Consider the following 23,569-nt stretch of genomic DNA (forward strand, 5'->3'; position numbering starts at 1 on the left):
ACTGGGAAAGGTGAAAGACTTTCATTCTTGAAAGATCTGTGGTGTCCAGGGCTTGGTGGTCTTAACCTCTGCAAGCCCGGGAAGTGAAACACTGCAGGGAGCCAACTGGCGGTAGCCCTGAATTAAGGGTTGCCGTGGATTGAGGACTCAGCCAAGGGCAGGAACTGGATCTTCAGGGGAAGCTCTGGGAGGCATTGCTCAGTATGAGAGCCTAGAAAAAACCTGGGAAGAGAGCCTGAAGAAATTGCTCCGAGAGGTTCCCTTGCCCCTTGGACTTCTGACTCCTTGGAGTCATAGTCATGGCGTTTAAGGCCAGAAGGGACTCCCAAGTCTGACCTCCTGTACATCACAGGCCACTAAACACCAGCCAACCACCTCCACACCAAACCTGATCCCCAAAACTTCTTCACCAGAGTCCCTGCTGGAGCTGGAGTCCAGTCTGGGTTCTTCTGTTCCTCAGGGCATGGCTGAGACTCTGTTCTAGGTGGGGTGTAACCAGTTCGGGTTATCTCCATCCTCCAAATGCATTTCAACACTCAGGGGGAGTCATATTTCACCTGTCCCATCTGAATGCAGATCCTGTTAGGTAGATAGATGGGTGTGTATGGGGATGGATAGACAGACAGACAGATGAAAGGCATTCTGGATGTGGTATATCTTAGGCCTGCTCTACACCTAAAGCTTAGATCAATCTAACTACATCACTCAAGCATGGGAAAAATTCACCAGTCCTGAGATACACAGTAAAGTGGACCAAACCCCGGAGCCAGATTTACACCTTACATGCCACTAGGCACAGCATCTTCAGCACCCCCCCCCCCCCCCGACTGCAGCTGACCTTCGTGTTTTCCATAAAAAATGAAACTTTTAACCCACTTTTAAGTTTTAGGTGCCCCTAGGACGCCCCTAGGTCTGTGCCTACTGTGACCTAATTGGAAATCTGCCCCTGACTAACCACCAGTGTAGAAACTGCAGGGTGGATGGAAGAATTCTGCTTTCGACCTAGCTACTGTCTCTCAAGACGGTGGGTGAACTACAGGAAAGGAAAGGCCCCTTCTGTGGGCACAGCTGCAGCGCCGTAGTTGTGTGAAGCGGCCGTAGTGTAGACATCCCTGTAGGCAGCCAGAATCCAGAATTCCTGACACCAGGGCTAACCCCGTGACTGACTCGTGGTGACCATCCGAGCTGCAGGCTGAGCAGGGCTGTTGACTGGGTTGAACGCCCTGTAATGCTGGAAGATATCTGGGACATCGCCCAGCAAAGGGATGACCCCCCGGGCAGCATCCACTTCGTGCATTTCAGAAAAGCAGAGAGAGCCTTGACCAGTGCGCGCCCAGGAGCGGGATCAGCCGAAACGTTGCTTAGCCCAGGTAACTGGGAAAATAGGTCACGAAGGAAGCATCTTTGTCTTCAAGAAACATATGCTGCAGATAGACGCCTTCCTTTCCCCAGACACCGAAGATGCAGGGGGATGCCAGGGAAAGGATTAGGGTCCACGGCGGCCTTTGGGATCAGAGCTTCTCACTGCCATATGGGCCCAGTCCCAAGTTTCCTGGGACACCAGGTCTTGGGTCATGGTGCAGGTGGCACGTTAAACCCAGGCAGCGGGAAATTCGCCCCTGTGGAAAGGGGCTAGCACAAGGCCTAGGCAGCATTGAAGAGGTGTGCAGTGCTGGTCCGCTCACTGCAGTGCATTTCCCCTTAGGACCACATCCATGTTGCTCTGCACTGAGCCCCATGGGCAGGCTAAGAATAGCACTGGCAAGCTCGAAAGGAGACTCCAGATAGTCCTTGATGGCTAAGGAAGGTCACCAAGGAAGTGGACCCCGCAGCAGGAGGGGAGAGTTTTCCACTGGGGCATTCTCATGTTGCAGCGTCTCCTCTGGGCTAATCCAGATTTGCCTTTTCCTAAAGCACTCTCTCTCCTGGAAGAGGAATGTACCTAGTGCAACCCGATTGCATGAACAGAGGCAAACTCCAAACGGAAATTCCACTCTAGTGACAGCTGGCCAATCTGAAGTTACAGGGCCAAACCCCTCAGCTGATGTCAGTGGGTGTAGTCATTGGAGCTACAGAGGATCTGGCCCATGGTCTGCTGCCTTGGGGGGACGGAATTTGGTTCACTCCTTTCTGCTCTGCACTGGATCAGAATCACTGACCTTACCGTGTGCATGGCTAACGGCCATGCATGAGGCTGAGGCTGAGGCTGTAGCTAGGCTTGGGAAGATTCATGCTTCAGTGTTAGTGAACCCACTTCTCACCCCACGCAGGAACTGCCAGGCATTATTTTCCATCCTTAAGAACTGGAAGGCAAAAGCACAAATCAAAACCCTTCCTATCTGTCTCTGGCTGTGTAGGGTGGGCAGGTGGGCCCAGGGGGCATGGGGCTGTCAGGATAAATGGAACCACAAACATTAACAAACAGGTTTCAGAGGAACAGCCGTGTTAGTCTGTATTTGCAAAAAGAAAAGGAGTACTTGTGGCACCTTAGAGACTAACCAATTTATTTGAGCATGAGCTTTCGTGAGCTACAGCTCACTTCATCAGATGTATGAAGTGAGCTGTTAGTCTCTAAGGTGCCACAAGTTAGTCTCTAAGGTGCCACAAGTACTCCTTTTCTTTTTATTAACAAACAGTTAGTGCGGGAAGCAGCCAGACACTACAGCCAAACAACCCTGCTTCCACACAGATGGAGTTCCAGCTTTGTCCCTCTAATTTACCAGGCACCACCCCTTTCCTGGGGCTCAATGCAGCACTGTCACAGGGTGACAGGTTTGAGCACTGGCCTGCTAAACCCAGGGTTGTGAGTTCAATCCTTGAGGGGGACATTTAGGGATCTGGGGCAAAAATTGGGGATTGGTCCTGCTTTGAGCAGGGGGTTGGACTAGATGACCTCCTGAGGTCCCTTCCAACCCTGATAGTCTATGATTCTATGACACCCCTTTCAGGGGAGATGGGACCAGCCCCACCTGTGCCATAATAATTAATTAGCTGCTTTCCAGCCTGAGGGGGTGGGACTAAGGGGAGGGGCTAGGTGATAGCTCAGTGGACACCTGAGCCTCATACAAGGGCTCAGAGAGAGCAATTTGGGGCGCATGGAACCACAGGGCAGGGGTAGGCTCCCGTGAAAGGTCCTGAGCCAGGGACAGGTCTGCAGGGAGCTGGGAAGTCCAGGAGAACCAGCCAGGGGACCAGTGCCCTATACCGGACCAGGGAAGGCTGCAAGGAACAGAGCCCAGTAGGGGCTGAGAGCGTTCTCCAAGGGAACCAGCCAGGGGGCTTAGCGCTGTAGACCCGAGCAGGGGAAAGACTCAAAAGTAGCTCAGACAGGGCCTGATAATGGAGCCCAGAGGGTGGCTGAGAAGCCCATGAAGGGGGGAAGAATCTTTTTGTTTGCCATGACTCTTTAGTTGGATATTTGTAACCCTGGAAGGGGTTAAGTTTGTTTGCAACTTGGCTGGAAGGCCAACCACATCTCCAGAGCTGACCTGTGTGGGGAAAGCTGAGGAGAATCGCTGGGGGAAGCTGGGGAAATCGCTGGGAATCGCTGTGTGGGGAAAGCTGAGGAGACCCCCCTCAGGGAAGGAAACTGAGGCAGGGAACACTGGTAGTGCCACACCGGAGCAGAAGGGGGAGCTGTGCCACCCCCAGGACAAGCACACCGGGGAAGTGAGCTCAGCAGCGCTTCATAATGCTCCGCATGAGAGAAACAGCTTGTTCTCCCCTTTCGCATGGCTTGCCAAAGGCAGCAAAAGCCTGCACTACCCAGGCCCTTAAATTAGCAGACACTTAGTTCTAAGCTGTGCCAGGAGTGAGTTATCTAGCACTCCGGCCTAGTGCTCAAGGGAATCCTAGGGCTCATCCTGCTTACCAGCTGTGTGGTGCACTGGGCTGGGATCCCACCCAGCTTGTGTGCTGCAGGAGAGGTGAGATCTGAACTGGAATCTCGTCTGGCTGCTCCACGGTTTCCCCAGGGGAGAGGATCCCACATAGCTGATCTAGCCCTGAATCACTGACATTAGAGAAGGTAAAGATCTGTCACACAATCTGTCCCCTCCCTCCCAACACAGGGCTTTGTCTGGTCTCAGGTTAAATGTCTCAGAGGATCCAGGGCTCCCTCACTCCCCATGGGACATTTAGGTGTCTAGCCTCAGGTTATAGGGCAGGGCCAAATTGCTGAATTGGTTTAATCTCAGCTCCATTCCCAGTGCCCTTGCGACAGTCGTCCTCACAGCCATGAGCACCATTAGGTGATCATCTTTCACTTCTCCAGCGCCCATCCCCCACATAGATTGCAGATCCCCACAACACCCCTGTGAGACAGGGAGGTGTTATTAGCCTATTGCAGGTGGGGAAACTGAGGCACAGAGAGGCACTGTAACTTGCTTGAGGTCACAGAGCAAGTAGATGTCAGAGTCAGGCATAGAACCCAGATTCCTTGACATCCAGGCCGGTGCTCTAATCACTAGAACCCGTGCTCCCTCTACGTGGACACTTCTCCTGGAGAACTCAGTGTGTTGATGGATAAATTTGGCCTGGATCCAAGATTTGCTGAGCATCTGAAAGTCAAGGGGCTCAGCTCCCCTCAGCATCAGGCCTTAAAGTCTCCATCGCCCTCCGGCTAAGCCCAGGACCCATTTACAAGCCAAGCCTGCCCATCCTAGGGGTGCTTGGCTATTGGCTGGGTGAAAGTCACAGCCCAGCTGGGTGGGGTTGGGACTGGATTGGAAGGACAGTTTTGTGCTTAGGGCACCAGCCAAGGATGCATTTGGTCTTGTTTGAGGCACGGCCTGCGCGGTCAGAACATAAAAGGACTCCATGCTTGGCAACTCAGCTGGCTGTTTAGTAAGAGGACTATTTGCTGAGACACTGCAGCTAGCATGCTAGCCCTGTGCACACAGACTGGCCTCTTGGTACCTCTTCCAAACACTTCCCTCCTGCAACCTGGGCTCCTCTCTCCAAGTTCCATGCAGGTAGCTACAGATCTTTGTTTAATTCCTGACTCCGCCACATCTTGAGACCCTGGGACAGCTCACAGGGGCTGGGGGCTTTCAGAAGGCCTAGCTCTCCTCCCATTGCAACCAATGAGGCTTTTATCACTGACTTCAGCGGGTGCAGAGGTTGATTAATCCTGAGTGCTTTTGCAAAACTCACCCTTAAGCTCCCTGAACCTCAGTTTTTACAGTGTAGAGGAATTAGAAATCCCCCTTTAAATAGTGTGTGAGCCCTCGTGTGGTGCCCACTGTGTTCTGTGCTTTACAAACCAGCCTGAGCAGCCGTATGTGTATGCAGCTAGACCACGGATGTGTAGCTAATGAACATGGTTATTGGGACTGTGCCTGTGTGGTTGTGTGGTTTCTACATATTATTTGGTTGCATAAAGAGCAAGAGATTGATGAAAAGTGCTGAATCAGAGCTAGGTATTATCTGTAAATGTGGCATAAGAATCCTTCCTTTCCCCCAGCCTCCGTAAACTCATCATGGGGCTCAAATCTTGGAGGTGGGGATGTCTCTATTTGTTCCTATCATATATACTATTAATATGAAGGCACTGGGTAAAATGACTGGGGTTATTTAAGGAACCAGCTGTCAGGCAGGGTTTTTTGTGCTGGGCAGGAGATTGCAGTGAGAGCAAAGAGCCATTTGGTGGCACAGGAGAGCCACTTAGAAAGGAGGGGCTAGAAATCGTTGGTGTTTCTCATAAAGGTCACTTGTATGCTGCAGCTGCCGGGCGTGGTGTTATGCCTTCCTCGAGCCCCACAAGAATGACACAGCAAGAGAGAAACCCATGCGCTGATTTTTGAATGCCGTGCTGAATTGCTTGCACAGATGCAAAACTGCCTGCGTCTCCCTAGCCTTCCCTTTGCGGACGAGGGAGGAATCTGAAACGTGAAATCCTGGGATTTTCCATAGCCAAGAGGGCTGGGATCACTAGCTGCAAATATCAGCGGATCAGCACATATCGGAAATCTTCCAAGATTGCAAATCTGGGAGTTGCTCTGGGATGGCCCAGGCAGTTTGGGGCAATTTGCAACATGGGCCTTGAGTACTGGGTCAAAGAAGCAGAACCGTAGTAGAACAGAAGTGAAGGTGCAATCAGAGGCGGGGGTATCTTTCTTGCCAACTAACCCAAAATGTTTGGAACTTTAAAGAGCAAACGTTGAATCAGGGACAGATGCTTCAATATGCAGCGATTCCTTCTCTGCGGTTATGTTCAGTAATGAAATCAAAATGAATATTAATCAAGTTACAAAGAGCAACTAGCTGAAAGGATTCAGGATGATGCAAGCCACCGGCAGAAGGAAGCATGTTCCAGAAATAGAGGACACCACTGATGTCTTGATTTCTGCCATCTCCTGAGAAAAATACCAAGACACAAATCTCCTGAAGTGACCATCCTCAATGTGCAGGACTATTTGCTGTCTCTCCTTATGTGCATGGAGGGAGCGTTGCTGGCAGAGTCTATGAAAATCAGCTTTGGGCATTGAAAAGACATGGAGGGGCAGAAAAAATAAGGGGTGTGCAGAGGCATCATGAAAACCACAGGAGGGAGGAATCAATCTGACTAAGCCCAGTGTGCAGGTCTGTCAGGACAGAGATTTGCGGATATAATTTTATTCCACCAGAGAATCCTGAGAACTGCTTTTTAGTCCATCTGCATGTTTGACACTGGAATAGGTGGGGAGGGTGGGAAGTCACGGCAATATTCCAATCTCTGTCCCGCGTCCAGCAGGAAATTCCTTTCTGCGGCCCCTAAACATGCCTACCTCCAAACCCGGAGCGGAGTACTGGATTGACGGGTCCCACCGCAACACTGCCCTGGAGGACTTCTACACCATGGGCCTGGAACTGGGAAGGTAACGGTTTGAGGTTATCGGGATTTGATTCATCGCGTGTGTGGGCTTTGCGTTTCTTGCTCATAACGGTGCCTCTTGGAGTTGGGGCTCAAGTGCACGTGATGGGCAGATCAAGAGCCTGGAGTGAAATGTGGAGAGGGTCTCCCAATGGATGGGAGAGAGGGGCGAATTTGTTTTCATTAGGTCATGCAAACCAACCCCAGAACCAGGATTATATCTGGTAGGTGATGGGGCAGTTCGGTTCAGGGTTTATAGGACTGGGCCTTTCCTTCTCCGGCGCCTGATCCTGTAAAGGGTAGAGTGGCTTCAATGGCTCTTGATTTATGTTCAGATTATTCCCCCTCTCACCCCTTCTTCTGGCCCAGGAGTGATTTAGGCATATCAAGAAATGAGCTCTACCACGATTCACCAGGCGGAGCAGTGCCTCCTCTCTATAAAAAGGGGTAAACAGGGAGGTGGCAAAGTTTGCAGACGATAACTAACTTGAGTAATTTTGTAAGTCCAAAGCTGACTGCGAAGAGTGACAAAGGGATCTCACAAAACTGGGTGACGGGGCAACAAAATGCAGGATTAAATTCAGTGTTGATAAATGCAGTGTAATGCGCACTGGAAAACAGAATCCCAACTCTACATACAAAATGATGGGGTCTAAATGAGCTGCAATCACTCAAGAAAGAGATCTTGGAGTCATGGTGGCGAGTTCTCTGAAAACATCCACTCACTGTGCAGCAGCCGTCAAAAAAGCCAACAGAGTGTCGGGAACCTGTGGAAGAAAACAAGTCCTCACTCCGCGTTTGTCAGCAACAAGTCAGGGACACATTATTACGAGCAAATGCAAGGGAAGACTGCGGTCGGACAGGGGGTCCCCCGTCCTTAGGCAGATCTTCAAAAGCAAGCAGTTTAAAGACAAGTATTTATACTCTCCCGTTACATACATCAATGGTTCGTTTCTGTTTACACATGGGTTTTTGTATATATTCTGCTTATTTAAAAAAAACAAAAAACCCAGCATCTCTTGCAGTCATTCTTACTTGCACAAGTCCCCTCTCCCCTTGCTTTGTCTCTAAGTTAACCAAGATGGCTGCATTCAGGCTCTCTTTTTCTCCTTCCACAAATCATTAGGAAAGGGATAGATAATAAAACAGTAAATACCATAACACCACTATATAAATCCATGGTATGGCCACACCTTGAATACTGCGTGCAGTTCTGGTCACCCATCTCAAAAAATATATATTGGAATTGGAAAAGATACAGAGAAGAGCAACAAAAATAATTAAGGGCATGGAATAGCTTCTATATGAGGAGAGATTAATAAGACTGGGACTGTTCAGCATGGAAAAGAGACGACAAAGGGGGATATGAGAGAGGTCTATAAAATCATGAATGGGGTGGAGAAAGTGAATGAGGAAGTGTTATTTACCCCTTCACATACCACAAGAACCAGGGGTCACCCAATGAAATTAACAGGCAGCAGGTCTGAAACAAACACAAAGAAGTATTTTTTTCACACAACACACAGTCAACCTGTGGAACTCCTTGCCGGGAGATGTTGTGACGGCCAAAACTATAACTGGGTTCAAAAAAGAACTAGATAAGTTCATGGAGGATAGGTCCATGAATGGCTATTAGCCAAGATAGTCAGGGATGCCATCCATGCTCTTGGTGTCCCTAAGCCTCTGACTGCCAGATGCTGGGGCTGGATGACAAGGGATGGATCATTTGAAATTGCCCTGGTCTGTTCATTCCCTTTGAAGCGTCTGGCACTGGCCACTGTCAGAAGTCGGGATACTGGGTTAGATGGGCCATTGTCCTGACCCAGTGTGGCCGTTCTATTTCCTTAAGCACCAGATAGTTCAGGAACTGATAACAAGGACCAGAGCTTCGGATTTGAATCTGCCCCATTTTGCAAAGGAAGTTCTGTAAAAGTGGTTACTCCTGTCCAGGCCTTGGGGGCTGATGTGCAATGAGCGTGATGTGTCTCAGTCCAACTCCTACCGGGCTTTTGTCCACCATCGCAACTGATGCTAACTGGCTGTCTTGTCAGTCTGGACGATAAAGCTAATGACTCAGCGGATGTGGAGAGCTCATTCGGTGAACAGACATGCGACTTACTTCTGATCGGTCCTACGTGGACCTGTGCTTTCATAATGGGCAGGGCACGTGCCCCGCTGTGTGTATGTCGGGACTTGCGCTAAACCAGGCCAGGGGTGAAATTTCCAGACTCGTCTCTATGTTGGAGAAAAATGAGATTTTAAAGTAAGCCAAATGTTGCGCTTCAAACCCTAGAATGTGTCTTTTTGAGCAATAGTTTTCTCCAGCGAGGGTCACTTATTCTTATTATTTCTGATTTGCATTGCAGTAGCGCATAAGGGGGCCGCGCAGTCAGGGATTCAGGCTCTGCGATGCTAGGCCCTGTGCAAACCATAGATAGTCTCTGCCCCAGAGAGCTCTCAATATGCAAAGGACTCTTTGATGTCAATGGAAAGGCTCCCCTTTACTTCAGTGGGCTTTAGATCAGGTTCTAGGTGACTCAATAGACAGATGGAACGAAGGGGGCGGGGCAGAGGGTGAGAAGACAGAGTGATGGGAGAGACCGGTGTGGTTGTGTAAGTTAGTAGACACAGAGTTTTTCTGACCCAGATCCCACTGAAGTCAGTGGAAAGACTCCTGCTGACCAATAGCAGGCCCTTGGTTTGGGCCCTTACAAAGAAATGGGCAATTTGCAAAACCCAGATCTGGAGCTTGGTTCAGATTGGAAGTACCCCTTAAAGTTCAGGAGAGTTTGGAGCTGGAATGTTGAAGCCCTCCTGTGGTCTCAGCCTTCTGGACCAGCTCTAGAAGTCGATTGTAAGTTATTTGCATTGCAGATATCCATATAACATAAAAGTCTGATGGAAGCATAGGCAGGAAATGCAAAGGTAAAATGAAAAACCTACCCTTAATTTAATACGTGTTGCAGACTCTCTTGATTTTATCATGAGTCTTGCAATATTTGGTGCTTTTCCAAAAGCGCCAGCTCCTGGAGTCAGGTGATTAAGTGAGAATCTCAGCTTCCATTTAAACAAAACAAGCTTCTAGCCCTCATGGCTGCAGAGAAAAGCTTGTAAACATGAAACTTAAAGGCTCAGAACCCAGAAGACAAACGTACAATCTTGGGGCCATCTTTCTGGTTCGTGTTTGCACAGCACCTAGTGCAGGGAGGTTCTGGTCCATGAATGGGGCTCCTGGACGCTACTGCAACAGAAGTAAATAAAGAAATAGAATAAATGCACCATAAACATCATCATTATCCTAAAGAGGATTTTTTCCCCTCATAATTTGTAAGCCAAATACATGAGGCTGGAGGGCTGGGCTTGCAATTTTTGCATGTTTGGGGGTGGCAACACTGTACCCTGCTGTGTCTAGCTGTTGCAGCTCCCATTGGTTAAGAACAATCCTCAGGGCCTGATTCCCTAACGCACTCGCATGCTGATGTCAGAGGAGGTTATGAATCCCTGACACCACTGAGCACCAGGCCCTCCGTGCTTACAGAGCCCTGTACATCTACCTGGGGGTCAGAACTTTCTACGGATGGGGGAAGAGAGCAGACTAAGGCTCCAGTCTCTTGGGCCAAGGCTGTATAGTCAAGGTCTGATCCAGAGACGTGCTGAGCACCCACAATCCTCATTGCCTCAGTAGGGTTAGCAAACACTCTGGGTCTCTCAAGATGAGACCATTACAATCCAGAGCAGGGCTCAGGTCACCCTTGCTGAGACCCTTAGACAACTCTGCTATGGTTAGGGTTGTGTAACGAAATGAGACTCTCTGGGTATTTCCACACTGCAATAAAACGCCGGCAGCTGGCCCGGGTCAGCTGACTTAGGCTCAAGGGGCTTGGGCTGTGGGGCTATAAAATTGCAGTGTAGACATTCGGGCTCAGGCTAGAGCTGGAGCTCCGAAATCCTGCGATGGGAGAGGGTCCCAGAGCCTAGGCTCCTGCCCTAGCCTGAATGTCTACACTGCAATTTTATAGACCCACAGCCCAAGCCCTACAAGCCTGAGTCAGCTGACATGGGCCAGAAGCGGGTGTTTAATTGCCGTGTAGACATATCCTATGAGAATGGACCATATCTCATATCTCCACAACAAAAAGAAAAGGAGGACTTGTGGCATCTTAGAGACTAACCAATTTATTTGAGCATGAGCTTTCGTGAGCTACAGCTCACTTCATCGGATGCATACTGTGGATACTGCAGAAGACATTAATGTATGTCTTCTGCAGTATGCATCTGATGAAGCGAGCTGTAGCTCACGGAAGCTCATGCTCAAATAAATTGGTTAGTCTCTAAGGTGCCACAAGTCCTCCTTTTCTTTTTGCGAATACAGACTAACACGGCTGTTACTCTGAAACATCTCCACAACGGTAGCTCTCCACCTATTGTTTTTGGTCCATGCGCCACAAAATGGCCAAAAAATTCATCCCTTGATGCACCATATATTCCATGGTCCTTTGTGCTTGCAGAGGATTGTGGGATTTGGGTCATGGGAAGAAACAATGAGAGATTTTGGGCCGCGGCTGGATCTACAATAACTGGATGCTACGAGGTAAATTCAGGACCAAATTTAGGAGCCTTCAGCTTAGTGCTGGTTGGAAAACTGGACTTGGTTCCATGAACATGTCCAACTTTTGCCAGTTGGAAAACGGTCAGAAAAACCCACAATTTTGGAACAAAATATTTCAAAAATCCATCCCCCCCCCCCCCCCCCCAAGATTTCGAGGTGAAAAAACTTCCAAGGGAAAATGTGACCAGGTCTATTGAAGACAACTTTCTGTCAGCGGGTGGTGGAAGTCAGACTTTGCTGTCATCCCAGTGGCTTCTCTTGGGAATTAATTCTTCTTTGTTGTTTGATTAAAACAATGAGCAATCTCCAAGGGCTTTTTAGGGAAGGAATCTTTGTATTTTTAACCAGCTAGCTTGCTTGCTTCGTGAGTTTCCCTTTCAATGCTTACCGTTCATTATTAAACAACCCAAAATAAAAATGAAAAATCTGCAAATGCACAAAGAAAATTCTTTCTTGTAGTGGAGGCGAGATTGGAGAGGTTTAAAACATGCGTTAAGATTGGCGATAGGGCTGTTCCAATAACAGTTTAGGAATGTTTTAAAGCCCTTATATTTTTATCCTGATCTGTGCAACAAACATAACTGAGCCTGTGTGTGTAAATCCTTAATTAGGGACTCTTTTTAAAAGCTGATTCTTTTTTCTTCTTTGTGACCTGTTGAACCCTATCATGGCCACAAGTACAGAAGAGCTTTTAAATCTGTTTGCTTTACTCAGCTATCAGCTATGAGAGCTCAAGAGGCTCAAGAAATGTGCAAGGAGTAGAAAGGGGCAGGAACTCTAAGGTGCCACAAGTACTCCTTTTCTTTTTGCGAATACAGACTAACACGGCTGTTCCTCTGAAACCTGAGGTAGGATTGTGAACTGATTAGGGCACCTAACTTCAGCTTTAGAAGACCTGAATTTAATTCCCTGCTCCGCCACATACTCTCTGTGTGACCTTGGGCAAATCACTTAACCGCCCCCAACCTCAGTTTCCCATATGTAAAATGGGGATATTAGCATGGCCCTGCCTCCCGGGGGGCTGTGAGGGTAAATGCATTGGCAGGTTGTGAGGTGCTCTGATATTATGGTCACGGGGACCGTAGACATACCTGAGAATGGCATCTGTAGAGAACTGGAAATGAAATAGCTCAGTCGGGTTTCAGTTCATATCCCTGCCCATCCACAAAGGTACCAGGCTATGTTAAGGCCTGATCCAACACCTTTTGGTGTCAACACCCACTGACACCAGTGACTTTGGATCAGGCCCTTAGACAACAGCGCTCTGCACAGCCACAGACAAAATACTTTCGTGTCACTGGAACAAAAGCTCAGCTATTTCTTTCCTTTTTTTTTTGCACTCATAGCTCTTCAATATCCGGAGCGTGAGCCAGCAGTCTTTCACACACACAAGTAGCCTTTACTCACGTGACTAAACCCATTGATTTAAGGCCCAATCCTGCACTACTGAAATCAATGGGAAGTTCGCCACTGGACTGGTGATGGGTGTGATTCACTCCCCCCCTCCCCCCTCCATGCACAGGGCCAGTATAAGACGTGCAGCCTTCAAGCCCCACTTAAGCCTTCAGAATAGGGTATCGATGTTGCATGGGTTTTGCACTGGCCGTGTGCATGGGGCATCAGTTTTGCCCCCACGTGAATGAGGGTTTGCAGAGTGCCCCCGTTGTCTCCAGCTGCTCTTGATTTAGCAGGTAGCTACGTTCAGTGCTTTGCTGGGCCTAAATCCTGACGGATTTCCCTGCTTGACCCCATTCCATCGCTGTGGTAGAAATTCCATTCCGTTGACTTCCCTGGGAGCAGGACAGGACCCAGGCTCTAATAGAAACACTAACAAAGCTCTTAACTGCAGCACAGATCAGATGCCCTGCTAGACAGAACTGTGCAAATAGCTGGTTTTTCGGTTCACTGGCAGTTCGGCAAAATTGGAGGGAAAATCATAGAAGATTAGGATTGGAAGAGACCTCAGGAGGTCATCGAGTCCACCAAATCATTTCAGGATGATCCAAAATGAATTTTTTAAAAATTTTCAGCCAGGCAAAAAGCCACAACAACAAAAAAGTTTCCAGTCAAACTAAATGTTTTGTGTAGATTTTGAGCTTTTTAAAATGTTTTCTAAAAGTAAAATGGATATTGACAAATCAACTCATTCCCTTTTGAAAATATTAAAACAAAACATTTTGATTTCTTCAGAATTTTGTTTGTTTCCTGACCAAAACAATTCAGCAAATTCTACATGAATTCATGATGTATTTCAGTCGACCCAAATCTGCATTTTTTGCCCCCCAAAAAGTTTTGGTTGAAAACTTTTGCCCAGCTTGAATGCTGTATTAATGAGAAACCCTGGCAGGGCAGAGGAAAAGCCCCAGGTTGCCAGTAAAAACCAGAGGTAAAGAACAAGTGGAGTGTCTGTTAGCTCTTGGCTTTGTGTCGCCAGATATTAATACCGCAGACGTGTGGATTTTATTAATGCGTTGTCCGAGAAAAATAGCACAGCAGTCAGGATGAATGAGTTCCAAGGGAACTGAGTTTAAATTTAATTTCTATAGACTTTGGGAGGTTGTTTTACTCTCTGGCAGATCATGTGAAGCTAATACTTGAAGTTGAAAATCCATCTGCATTAAGTTCCAAGGGCTCTTCAAGGATCATAATAACAGACAAGGCTATAGCTGGCCGCAATGGAGATTCCATTCCATGAGTCAGTTACCCTTCTTGTCAAAGACTGGGAGTCCATTCCCAGTTACTCCATTCCTGTGCTTGGAAGGTAGAGTTGGGAGATTACGGGGGCTTTCAGATACTTTTGTGTTTCCTGTATTCTTGCAACATACAGGCCCTGGTGTAAATTAGAGCAGTCTCAGGGCTGCTGTAACTTATGTTGTTTCCCGGGGGCCCCTGTGGGAAGCAGAGAACATCTGTAGGGCTTTGCACTCCATACATATTCCCAACACAGCCCCCATACGAGGAGCTGGGAGCAGGACTGATGCAGAGTCTTGACATCAACTGTGCACTGGCAAGGGGTATTCTCAGGGGGTTTTATGGATTACGAGAGGACTCAGGCATACAGAGGTGGGTTGCCGAAGTGGCAGTCAAGGGGTTAATTCCCCCCAAACACGTGTTCTGCCTTCTGCAGGGGGGCAGATAGAGAGGTTTGGTGACAACTCATCAGGGATGAGAGAGGAGGGGAAAAGAGCCCGGACCATGTGTTGAGAAGCTACCGCTCTCAGCGGAGTCCGTGGGAGTTGTTGCCTGGGCTCAGCACAGTCTCAGGATTTGGCCCAACAAGCCAGGTCCAGGGCCCAGTCCTCCATCAGGCTGCCCCTCACACACACAGTTGTTCCCCCCAGCGCAAAGTGGATGTACAATCCTCCCAGTCGTACCTGGGTCGTTCTCACTAGAGCTGCTCGCTGGAGTGCGCAGCAGACCCAGGTTCTGTTCCTATAAACCAGGGATATGCAGACTGCGGCTCACGAGCGGCAAGTGCCTCCTGCCGCTCTTTGCAGCATATGATAATAAAATGCTGTGTGATTTAATGACTAACGAAGCTAAGTTATTAACCCATCAGGATGCTTGCACTATGTTATTAACCAATTGTAGGTGATAAAATAATAATGCTTAGTCATTTTGCTGTGAGAATTGTGTGTGTATAGAATTGTATATTTCCCCTGCCATCCTGTTTAAACACGAATATATCGTACGATAGACAATGAAACACTGAATTCACACTCCTGTGGCTCTTTGGGGTAACGCTGATGGCTGGTTTGGCTCCTGAATCTCTGAGATCTGCGTATCGCTGCTTTGAAACAACAGCACAACTAAGAAGATCTGTTGTGTTCTGTGACTGTCCTTATATCACACTCAACTCTGCAGTATCTGAGAGCCTTCCGATAGTGTCCTTTGATTTCATTAAAGCATTTGTAACACCGGCCTTTGTAAGAGTGGGATATTGATAGCCTGCTCCAGCCTTTGTTTTTATTTTACCATGATGTGTTTCTTTGTGTTGTGACAGCACCAAGGAGCTCCCAGCCGTTGCACAGTGGGCTGCACGGACACAGAACCAAAAATCTGCCTCTACTCCCAAAGAACTTACAATCAAGGATGTTTTATTTATCTAGCAATGGAAGCTTTCTTCGGCCCACTCCGCCACGGCAAATCCGGGGCGCTGAGCCGGCTTTGTCACCTCCTCGCCTGCACATACCAGTGCAGCCACTAGAGAGAAATAGCAACGGGGGAGGGGGGGCTATTCAAAAGTGGGTGCAATTGAAACATCCAGATTTCAATCAAATTAATTTTGTTCCTTCCCAACACCCCCCCCCATCTGTACTTGTCAGTCCTTCGCTTCGCTCTCTTTTTTTTTCCTTTCACAACTTGAAACGCCAAGTAGTGTGTGTAATCAGAGGTGATAGAAAACCATTCTCCACGTGCATTTGTCACTTAGTACCATGCTGCCTCTGGTGCATTGAAAGTGACCGAGCAGAACGCCTTCCGCAGACTGATTTGTAGCCAATAGTTTCTTCTAATCAAACAGTGAATCACAGCACTCAGCTTAAAGGAGGGGTGGGGGCGAATCCATAAAGCGGGGTTTCAAGGCCATTATCAGACAAATGAGCACAGACAAGTGATATTTATCAGGCGCAGGGGAGGAGGGCTTTAGAATATTGCACAAATCAGTTCTAAAGACAGACTGGATTGAACAAAAAATGGCCAACTAGGGAGTGAGGTAATAGTTTATTCCCTGTAAAAATTAATTGCTGAAGGATATTGCAGTGAAGAACAAAAGATAGGCCCTGAGTCTGAAATCTGATCTAACTGGGTCCCGGGTCTACCTGATGTGACTTGCAGGATTGGGGTCTTAAATCCCATATATGTTGGTTTGATTATTGGTGGGGGAAATGTGGATTTTTATCCTGCTTTCAGTGTCATATAAGTATAAAATTAAAATATCTACATCTCAGTGATGTAAGATGAGCAATTGCAGCTGTATTCTCGATCAGCATTGAGTACAACATGACAAACCCAGAAGTGCCCCCAGGTGAGAAAAGGTGCAGGGAACCTCTTCAATTACATCTGTGCATGAATGGGGTGAATAGAGTGCTTTGCTTGCATGTTAGATGGGAAGGACCTAACAAAGGGGAGGGGGGGCCAACCAGGCTGGAGGTGTGGCCATCCCTTCATGTATGAGGCCTGATTTGCAGTTATTTTGGACCTGCTCTTGGGGCAGGGATGGCTTTCAGCCATCTTTGTGCTCACTGTATTCTGGGGTTATGGAGGCCCTGGGAATAAGTTAGAGCAGCCTCAAGGCTGCTCTTATTTATGCTTTGTTTCCCTTGGCCCCTGGGAAATAGAGCAGCTGCAGGGCAGTACACTGGTCCAGTCACAACCCCCAATCCAGTCCCTCAGCTAGGGGCTGAGAGCAGGGTGTGCATAGAGCCCGCAGCACACCAGCCAGGGGAGCCCTCTGCACTGGTAGGATGGCCCTGGAATGCCCTGGACCCAGGAGCATCTCACAATAGCCAGGCCAAAACTCAGCCTATAGTCTTTGGCTCCTCCTCCATAAACGATTATATTGGATAAAGTTAGGATGACCAGACAGCAAATGTGAAAAATCGGGACAGGGGGGTGGGTGGTAATAGGAGCCTATATAAGAAAAAGACCCAAAAATCGGGACTGTCCCTATAAAATCGGGACATCTGGTCACCCTAGATAAAGTGTACACTCGCATTAGAAGCAAATCCAGTCTTTTTTCAACAAATTCCGTCGTTACACATTTTCCAGTCATCTGTAAAACAAACACAATTATATATCCATTCACAGTCAAGGTTGATTACGGATATTTATTCAGAGCTTCAAGTAGAAGTAGAAGATGACTCTTCTGGAAGCTCAGAGACTGGGTCAGCGATACAGACTGACTGGGGGTAGCTAATTTGTCTAAATCCTGCCACTGCCACTGATAATGTTATTAGAAAACACAAAGGGTAAGAGGCTCTTGCGTGTACATTGACACGCAAAACTGAGCATCTCTTAAACTTCGAGCTGATTATTTTTGAATGATTATACTAAATGCAGGATTTGGGCTCTAAAGTAGCCATGCAGAACGTTCACCTTGAACGGCAGCTGGATGAGACACATCGAAGTCTGGTTTTGGATTCAGACTTTGCACGGGTGGCGATAGATTCAGGATGCCTGGGTTCTGTTCCTAGCTCTGCCACTGACTCACTGCGCAACCATCTGTGCAATGGGAGGAATAAATACACACCTTTGTGTACACAGCTGAAAAGGGGGGTTTGGGGCAAAGAATCAGAACTGACACTTGATCCCCCAGGACAAGAAAGTCAAAGAGTAATAAAATGTGTTCGATTGCTCAGAGCGGGAATTAACCTGCATCAAAGATGAAATTGCAGGGTCGTGCCATGGTGGCTTAAGCAATAGTGGATTTCGCTGTCCAGGGGTTAGGAGATGTTGTGAACTAGATCTAAAAATTACTGGCAACTGACTGAGACTGCGGGGGATTTTAAACGTAATGATTCCTCTTTAGTAACTTGAAGTGGCTTAACTTTATACACTGGTACCTTTCCTGGACCATTTTGCTGATCCTCAGAAAACTGGAAAAGCATTTTGGGGGTCTAGTGGTTAGAGCAGGTGACAGGGAGTCAAGACCCCTGGGTGCTGTTCCTGGCCTTGGAGGGGAGGTGGAATCAGGACTCCTGGGTTCTATTCGCAGCTCTGCTACTCGCAATACTAGGTGTCCTTGGGCAAGTCACCTCTGTTTTCCCTGTACAATGGGAATAGCAGCAGTTATCTGCCTCATACGCCTGCTGTGAGCCTGAATCCATGTGTGCAAACACTATGGGTGACAGTGTTTGCTGCCCTTCCCAGAAGCCCAGCACACCCAGACCAGAGCCCAGGTGTCAGAGACAGAGTTGGCTTAAAGATACAGCAGAGCTTGTTACGCGGCGGCCACTGCCCTCACCCGCCTTGCTGACATGGAAAAATAACCCACATCAGTCCCAGAGGCACAGCTCAATCCATGTGGCTTCCCCCCGCCCTCATCACTCTGGCACGTGCTGTCGCTCCCTATCCTTCCTGACCCTGCTCGGCCTCTTCACATTCACTCCCTCCCCCGGCGATTAGGGTGGCCTCCCAGCAAAGCACAACCACCCCAAGGAGCCCCATTGGAGGGGCTCCAGGTGGGACTCCCGGGAAGAGGACTTGTCTGCAAAGCTGCTTGCCTGGCATCTCTTCCTGCTTAAAGGATGGCGGGCGTGTCTTTCACGGCGCAGAAGCCATCTGACTCCTGGTCTCGGAATGACGAGACCCACTCCTGGCTGCTGTGTAAGTGGTGAAGGTGCAAAAGAGGGGATGGGTGGGAATGACCAAGGGCTAGTCCTCCCTGATAATCCTCTTTACGATTTAGTTATTATTTCTGTAGTGCGCTGGGCCTGAAGAGCTTAGAGCCTGGCCTGGTTTGCAAACTGATGCAAGCCTCTGTATGTTCGCTCTCCCTGCAGTTTAATACACAGGTTTTTGTGCCAGTAGAACTATGACAGGAAGGGAGGTTATTTTTTTTTTATCAATGTAATTTTATCGGTATGCCCCTCTGCGGATGGGTTATACGGATATAAAGGTGTCCTATACCAGTATCAATTACGGGACCTTGGGGGGTTTTGCCTTCCTCTGCATGGGAGTGGATTTCCTGCTGGGATCATCTGGGCATGTCTCACCTAATCAATTCCCTGCCATTGCAGGGGCATTGGTGCACCTCGGTCCCTCCTGTTCTCTGCCTGAGTCGTGTAACAGTGTGGTCTCCTGGGGACTAAAACGCGTTGGATTAACTGCCGTCATTGGGCTCAACATGACATGTGATGGGCTGTGCTCTGCTCTGTTGGTCCCTTTTGGCCTTAAATTCGAGGCAGCTATGAAACATCTGCTATAAGCGCCTTTACACCAGCATAATTAGTCCACACTAGGAGTGTGCTTTAATTACATCATCTCGTTAAAGCCATGCAACTTCTGCGTGGAGACAAACCCTAAGAGGTGCTTTGGGCCTGGCCTAAACACAAAGTTGCATGGATTTAACTGGAAGATATGATTTTAAACTGATTTAGTTAATCCAGTTCAAAACCTTGTGTGGACGCTTAATGTGATTTAAACCTGGCTTGTATCCATTTCGATTCATTCAAAATGGAGTTCATCACAGTGGACATAAGCCAAGTGTAAACGACATTGAGGGTGTCCATCCAGGGTTTTATACTAGTTTGAAATAACACTTTTAGTTAAACTGATGCAATTTAGAATGTAGGCAAGGAGGCCACATTTCCAAAAGCATCTAAGAGACTTAGGATCCTAAGTCCCATTTTCAAAAGTGCCTAAGGGCCACATTTTTAAAGGTATTTAGGTGTCTAAAGATGCAGATCAGGACCTAGTTGGAAGTGGATTAAGCTGAGCAGGAATAAGTGTGTCTACACACGGAGGTATTCAGGAAGAGCTATTGCCGTTTTAATGCACACACTGTCTCAATCTGAAACAACTTGCCAGTGTAGACAAGCACTTGGACTCCTAAATGCTCCTAAATCTTGAAAATGTTACTCTGCATTATCTGAATGGTGGGTAATTAGGGCTCAGGGTTTGCTTGTAGCACGAGGTACTCCACAAGCAAGGGAGACACCGCGGGCTCTGGTTTCCAGATGTCTGAGCACCCCCCACACTCCAGCTGAAGTCAGTGTCCTGGCGGCCCTGCCTTGGAGCTTACAGTGTCAGTAGAAGACAGTGGCCTGCCAAGGCCCCAGAGGGCCCTGATACAAAAATAATTTAGGGACCCCCTTCCCCATTACGAAATCCACTCCCTTTGAGCTTCCCCACAGCCCCAGTCCAGTCTGCTGTACATCTCTGGACCCTCAGCTGTGGCCTGGTTCCCCCACAGCCGCAATCCAGATCTCCCACACCTTGGCCCCTTCCTGGCTTCCCTCCACCTCTGAGGGGCCACATCTTCCATCTCTGCCCCCACCCCTCGCGCATTCCCTGGTGCTGCTGTTTCCCCCCACACCTTCTCCATACATCCGTGCTGGCTGCTCGTGCCCAGGGTTGCCCTGGACGGAAGGGCCCCCCCATCCCAGCCACCCCTGCCACTGGGGACCAACAGGCCCTGCTCTCACCCAGTGCCCACTCTGATTGGGCCCCCATAACCTTGTGGGCCCTGGTGCAACTGCCCCACTGTAGCTATGCCCCTGGTAGAAGAGGTGTGGGCCAGGTGTGGGGTTGGAGGGTGACGGACTGAGCCTGTTCCAATTTGGAGGGTGAGGGGATGTTGAGAGACAGTTGCCTTTTGACAAATGAGTCCCCAGGCAAACCCCGTTATATAAACTTTAGCCTTTCCAAACAGCCCGGGCGCTGGGATGCAGCCTCTCTCTTTCTTCTGACACAGACAGCACTGGGTTACGACTGCTGCCTCCTTGTAAGGAAAGCAGTGCCAGGGCTCAAGCAATATTTTTACATTCGTAACAGATGCAGCGAGCCCAGAGGTGCCGGGGCTCTGAACCTTAGGGGGTGCCGCCCCTCCTCACCTTAGGGGCTGGATAGTTTGAAGTCACAGTTCAGCAGAGCCCGTTCACCCCCTTTGCGAAAACATGATGGAAGAGAACAGGTCGGCTGTGGCCCGGAGACAGCTTGCTCTCTGCAACCGAAGACTAAGTGGCTTTGCAAATGGCCTAATGACCAGGATCCAATCCCGCTTGATTGGCTTTGTTTGTGAGGGGGAGATGGGGAGTTTGGGTTTGTTCCTTGGGGTGACCGTTCATGTCTGCAAGAGGAGAGGGGCTGAATTGAAAAGATCCTCCAAGGCTGGGGAAAGTGGTTGATCAGACTCTGCGGTGTGCATAGCCTTCCTCGTGTCGGTCTTCCGGGCTGCTGGCCGTGCGGTGAGGCACAGCCCTGTGCAGAGAGCCAGCTAAGGCCCACGCGGTGCACAGAGCAGGTGTCTTGTTATGTAGGGATGTGCGGTGTCGTGGGAAGCAGCCTGCGGCGAGTGGAGTGTGGCGGGCCGTGGCTGCCAGGAGGCCAGATTGCTGTGTGACTGTTAAATGAAAGCTGCTTTAATGCAAAGAAGAACACACACATCATGACAGGCAGCAACTGCTCAGTCCTAGGGTACATCCACACTTCCAGCTGGAGGTGTGAATGGTGGCTCAGGATTGTACTCAGGGCAGCTAGCCCCTCCCAACTCTTGCACACCCACTATATTTGTAGCATGCTAGCTCCTACTGCAGGTATGTCTCCTCCAGCTCAACGTGGGGACATATCCAAATAACCCCAGACTTTCCTGGGCTCCAAGCACTAGCCGGGGAGTCAGGAGACCTGTGTCTAGTCCCAGCCGTGCGCCTGGATGGCTGTGTGACTTGAGGTGCAGGTTGCTAATAAGAATGCTCTGTGCCTCAGTGTCCCCATCTGTAAAATGGGAATGATCACACCCACCTATGGGCTGGGCTATGGGATCTTGCATGCTGGATGTCATGTGCATTGTCAGCACCATGCTGGCATTAGCATCCCGGTGCCAAGGGAAAGTGGGGGGGTTGGGGGGAGCTTGTGGCCCTGGAGGCTTGTTCAGAGAACCCACGTGCCGCACACTCTTGCGAGCCTCTCGTTCCGCTCCCCACAAGGATGTAATCTCTTCTTAGGCCTCTGCTTGCAGCTGGTTCACTTACTGGGGTGTGGGGGGAGGGGATGCTTCTTTCTGTCTTAAAAGCAGCTTAAGGATTTAAACTGCCTCAATATTCCATTTTTAATTAAAATGGTTTTACCAAGGAAAGCCGGAATCGATTCAGGGGGGAAATGTAAGCCCCTCGCACAGCTGAGCACGCTGATCCTGGTGCAATCAAAGCTCACAGTCTCTGCATCCCCCTCGGGCTGCACGACAGCAGCAGAACGAGCAGCAGGTCCCAAGTGCTCCGTGACGGTGCCCTCAGAGCTGACAGTGAGACGCCCACGTAGCACGAGCTGCAGCTGTGAAAAGTCCACGGGGGTAGCGTGGTGAGAGAGCATCCCAGCCCCTGCCACAGAGGGCCCAGGTGGTGCCCTTGCAGTAGTGAGCGTACACCCACAATACCTAGCTCTACATAGCACGTCTCATCTGTAGATCTCCGAGCGCTTGACAAAGGAGCTCAGTATCATACCCCCATTTTAAAGATGGGGAAGTTGAGGCACATAGAGGGAAGTAACATGCCCATGGTCACCCAGAAGCAGAGCCAGGAACAGAACCCAGATCTCCTGTGCCCCACTCCAGTGCTTTGTCCACTAGACATCACTGCCTCCCACATGTGCCCAAGGTGACTAGACGTGCCTTAAATCAAGGCACCGTGACTCCATAGGGAGGTGCATGACTCTGAGCCACAGAGCTCAGGTCTGCACTGCGTGGGCATCCGCAGAGTGCTCAGAAAAGTCCTGCCCCAGCTGGAGTGTCACCCCCAGGGAGGGGTTGTCCAGTCTCCGCTTTGCCTGCCCCACAGTCCAGCTCTGGGATCTGGAAAAGGCAACCTCAGCACAGTCACAAGCGGCCCTCAAAAGGAGGTGTGTTAGAAGCAGAGACTGGGTGTATGTGATGGAGCTGGAAAGCCGGCGTGAGCACCTTAGCCCTTGTATAGACAAGGACCATCTTCCAGGCTGGCCAAGACCTGAATCTCGAACTTCACAAGCAAGCAGCAAACCACCCTTCAGTCTCCTTTCTGCCTTCTTTATCCATCGCAAAGAAACGTTGAAAAGTGCACCAGCCCCCCTTTGCAGGTTGTCTCTGAATGGCCGTGGCTTTTTTGTCCGGAGGGCTGGTAACACGGTTGACCTCTCCTTTTTCTGTAGGGGTGCCACTTCTGTGGTGTACAGCTGTGAAGAGAAAGGAACCCACATGCAGTATGCAGCCAAAATCCTGAAGAAGACGGTAAGTACCTGGGACGCCATCCTCAATGATTTCCAAAAGGTTCTGAGCAGGCATTAGCAACACGTGGTAAGTAACGGGAGGAAAAAATCCTAGTGTAGACAAGGCAGTCTGTAATCTCAACATGAGTTAGCAGGTTGAGGTCAGCCTGCTAAATTCCCTCATAAGTGAAGAAGCCCCCACTGAGGTCTGG

The 23,569-nt window shown here is 49.2% G+C and overlaps 1 protein-coding gene across 1 annotated transcript in view; it reads left to right on the forward strand.

Annotated features, from left to right (window-relative positions):
* Positions 1 to 5,681: 5,681 nt before the first annotated feature.
* Positions 5,682 to 23,569, forward strand: part of LOC125627091 (calcium/calmodulin-dependent protein kinase type IV) — a 45,912-nt gene continuing 28,024 nt past the window's right edge. The window contains exons 1-2 of the mRNA XM_048830874.2: positions 5,682 to 6,857; positions 23,301 to 23,379. Of these exons, the coding sequence (XP_048686831.2) occupies positions 6,760 to 6,857; positions 23,301 to 23,379 (177 nt within the window). The 5' untranslated portion in view covers positions 5,682 to 6,759. The remainder of the gene's footprint in view (positions 6,858 to 23,300; positions 23,380 to 23,569) is intronic.

This window comes from Caretta caretta, chromosome 25 (assembly GCF_965140235.1).
Source record: "Caretta caretta isolate rCarCar2 chromosome 25, rCarCar1.hap1, whole genome shotgun sequence".
NCBI lineage: Eukaryota > Metazoa > Chordata > Testudines > Cheloniidae > Caretta > Caretta caretta.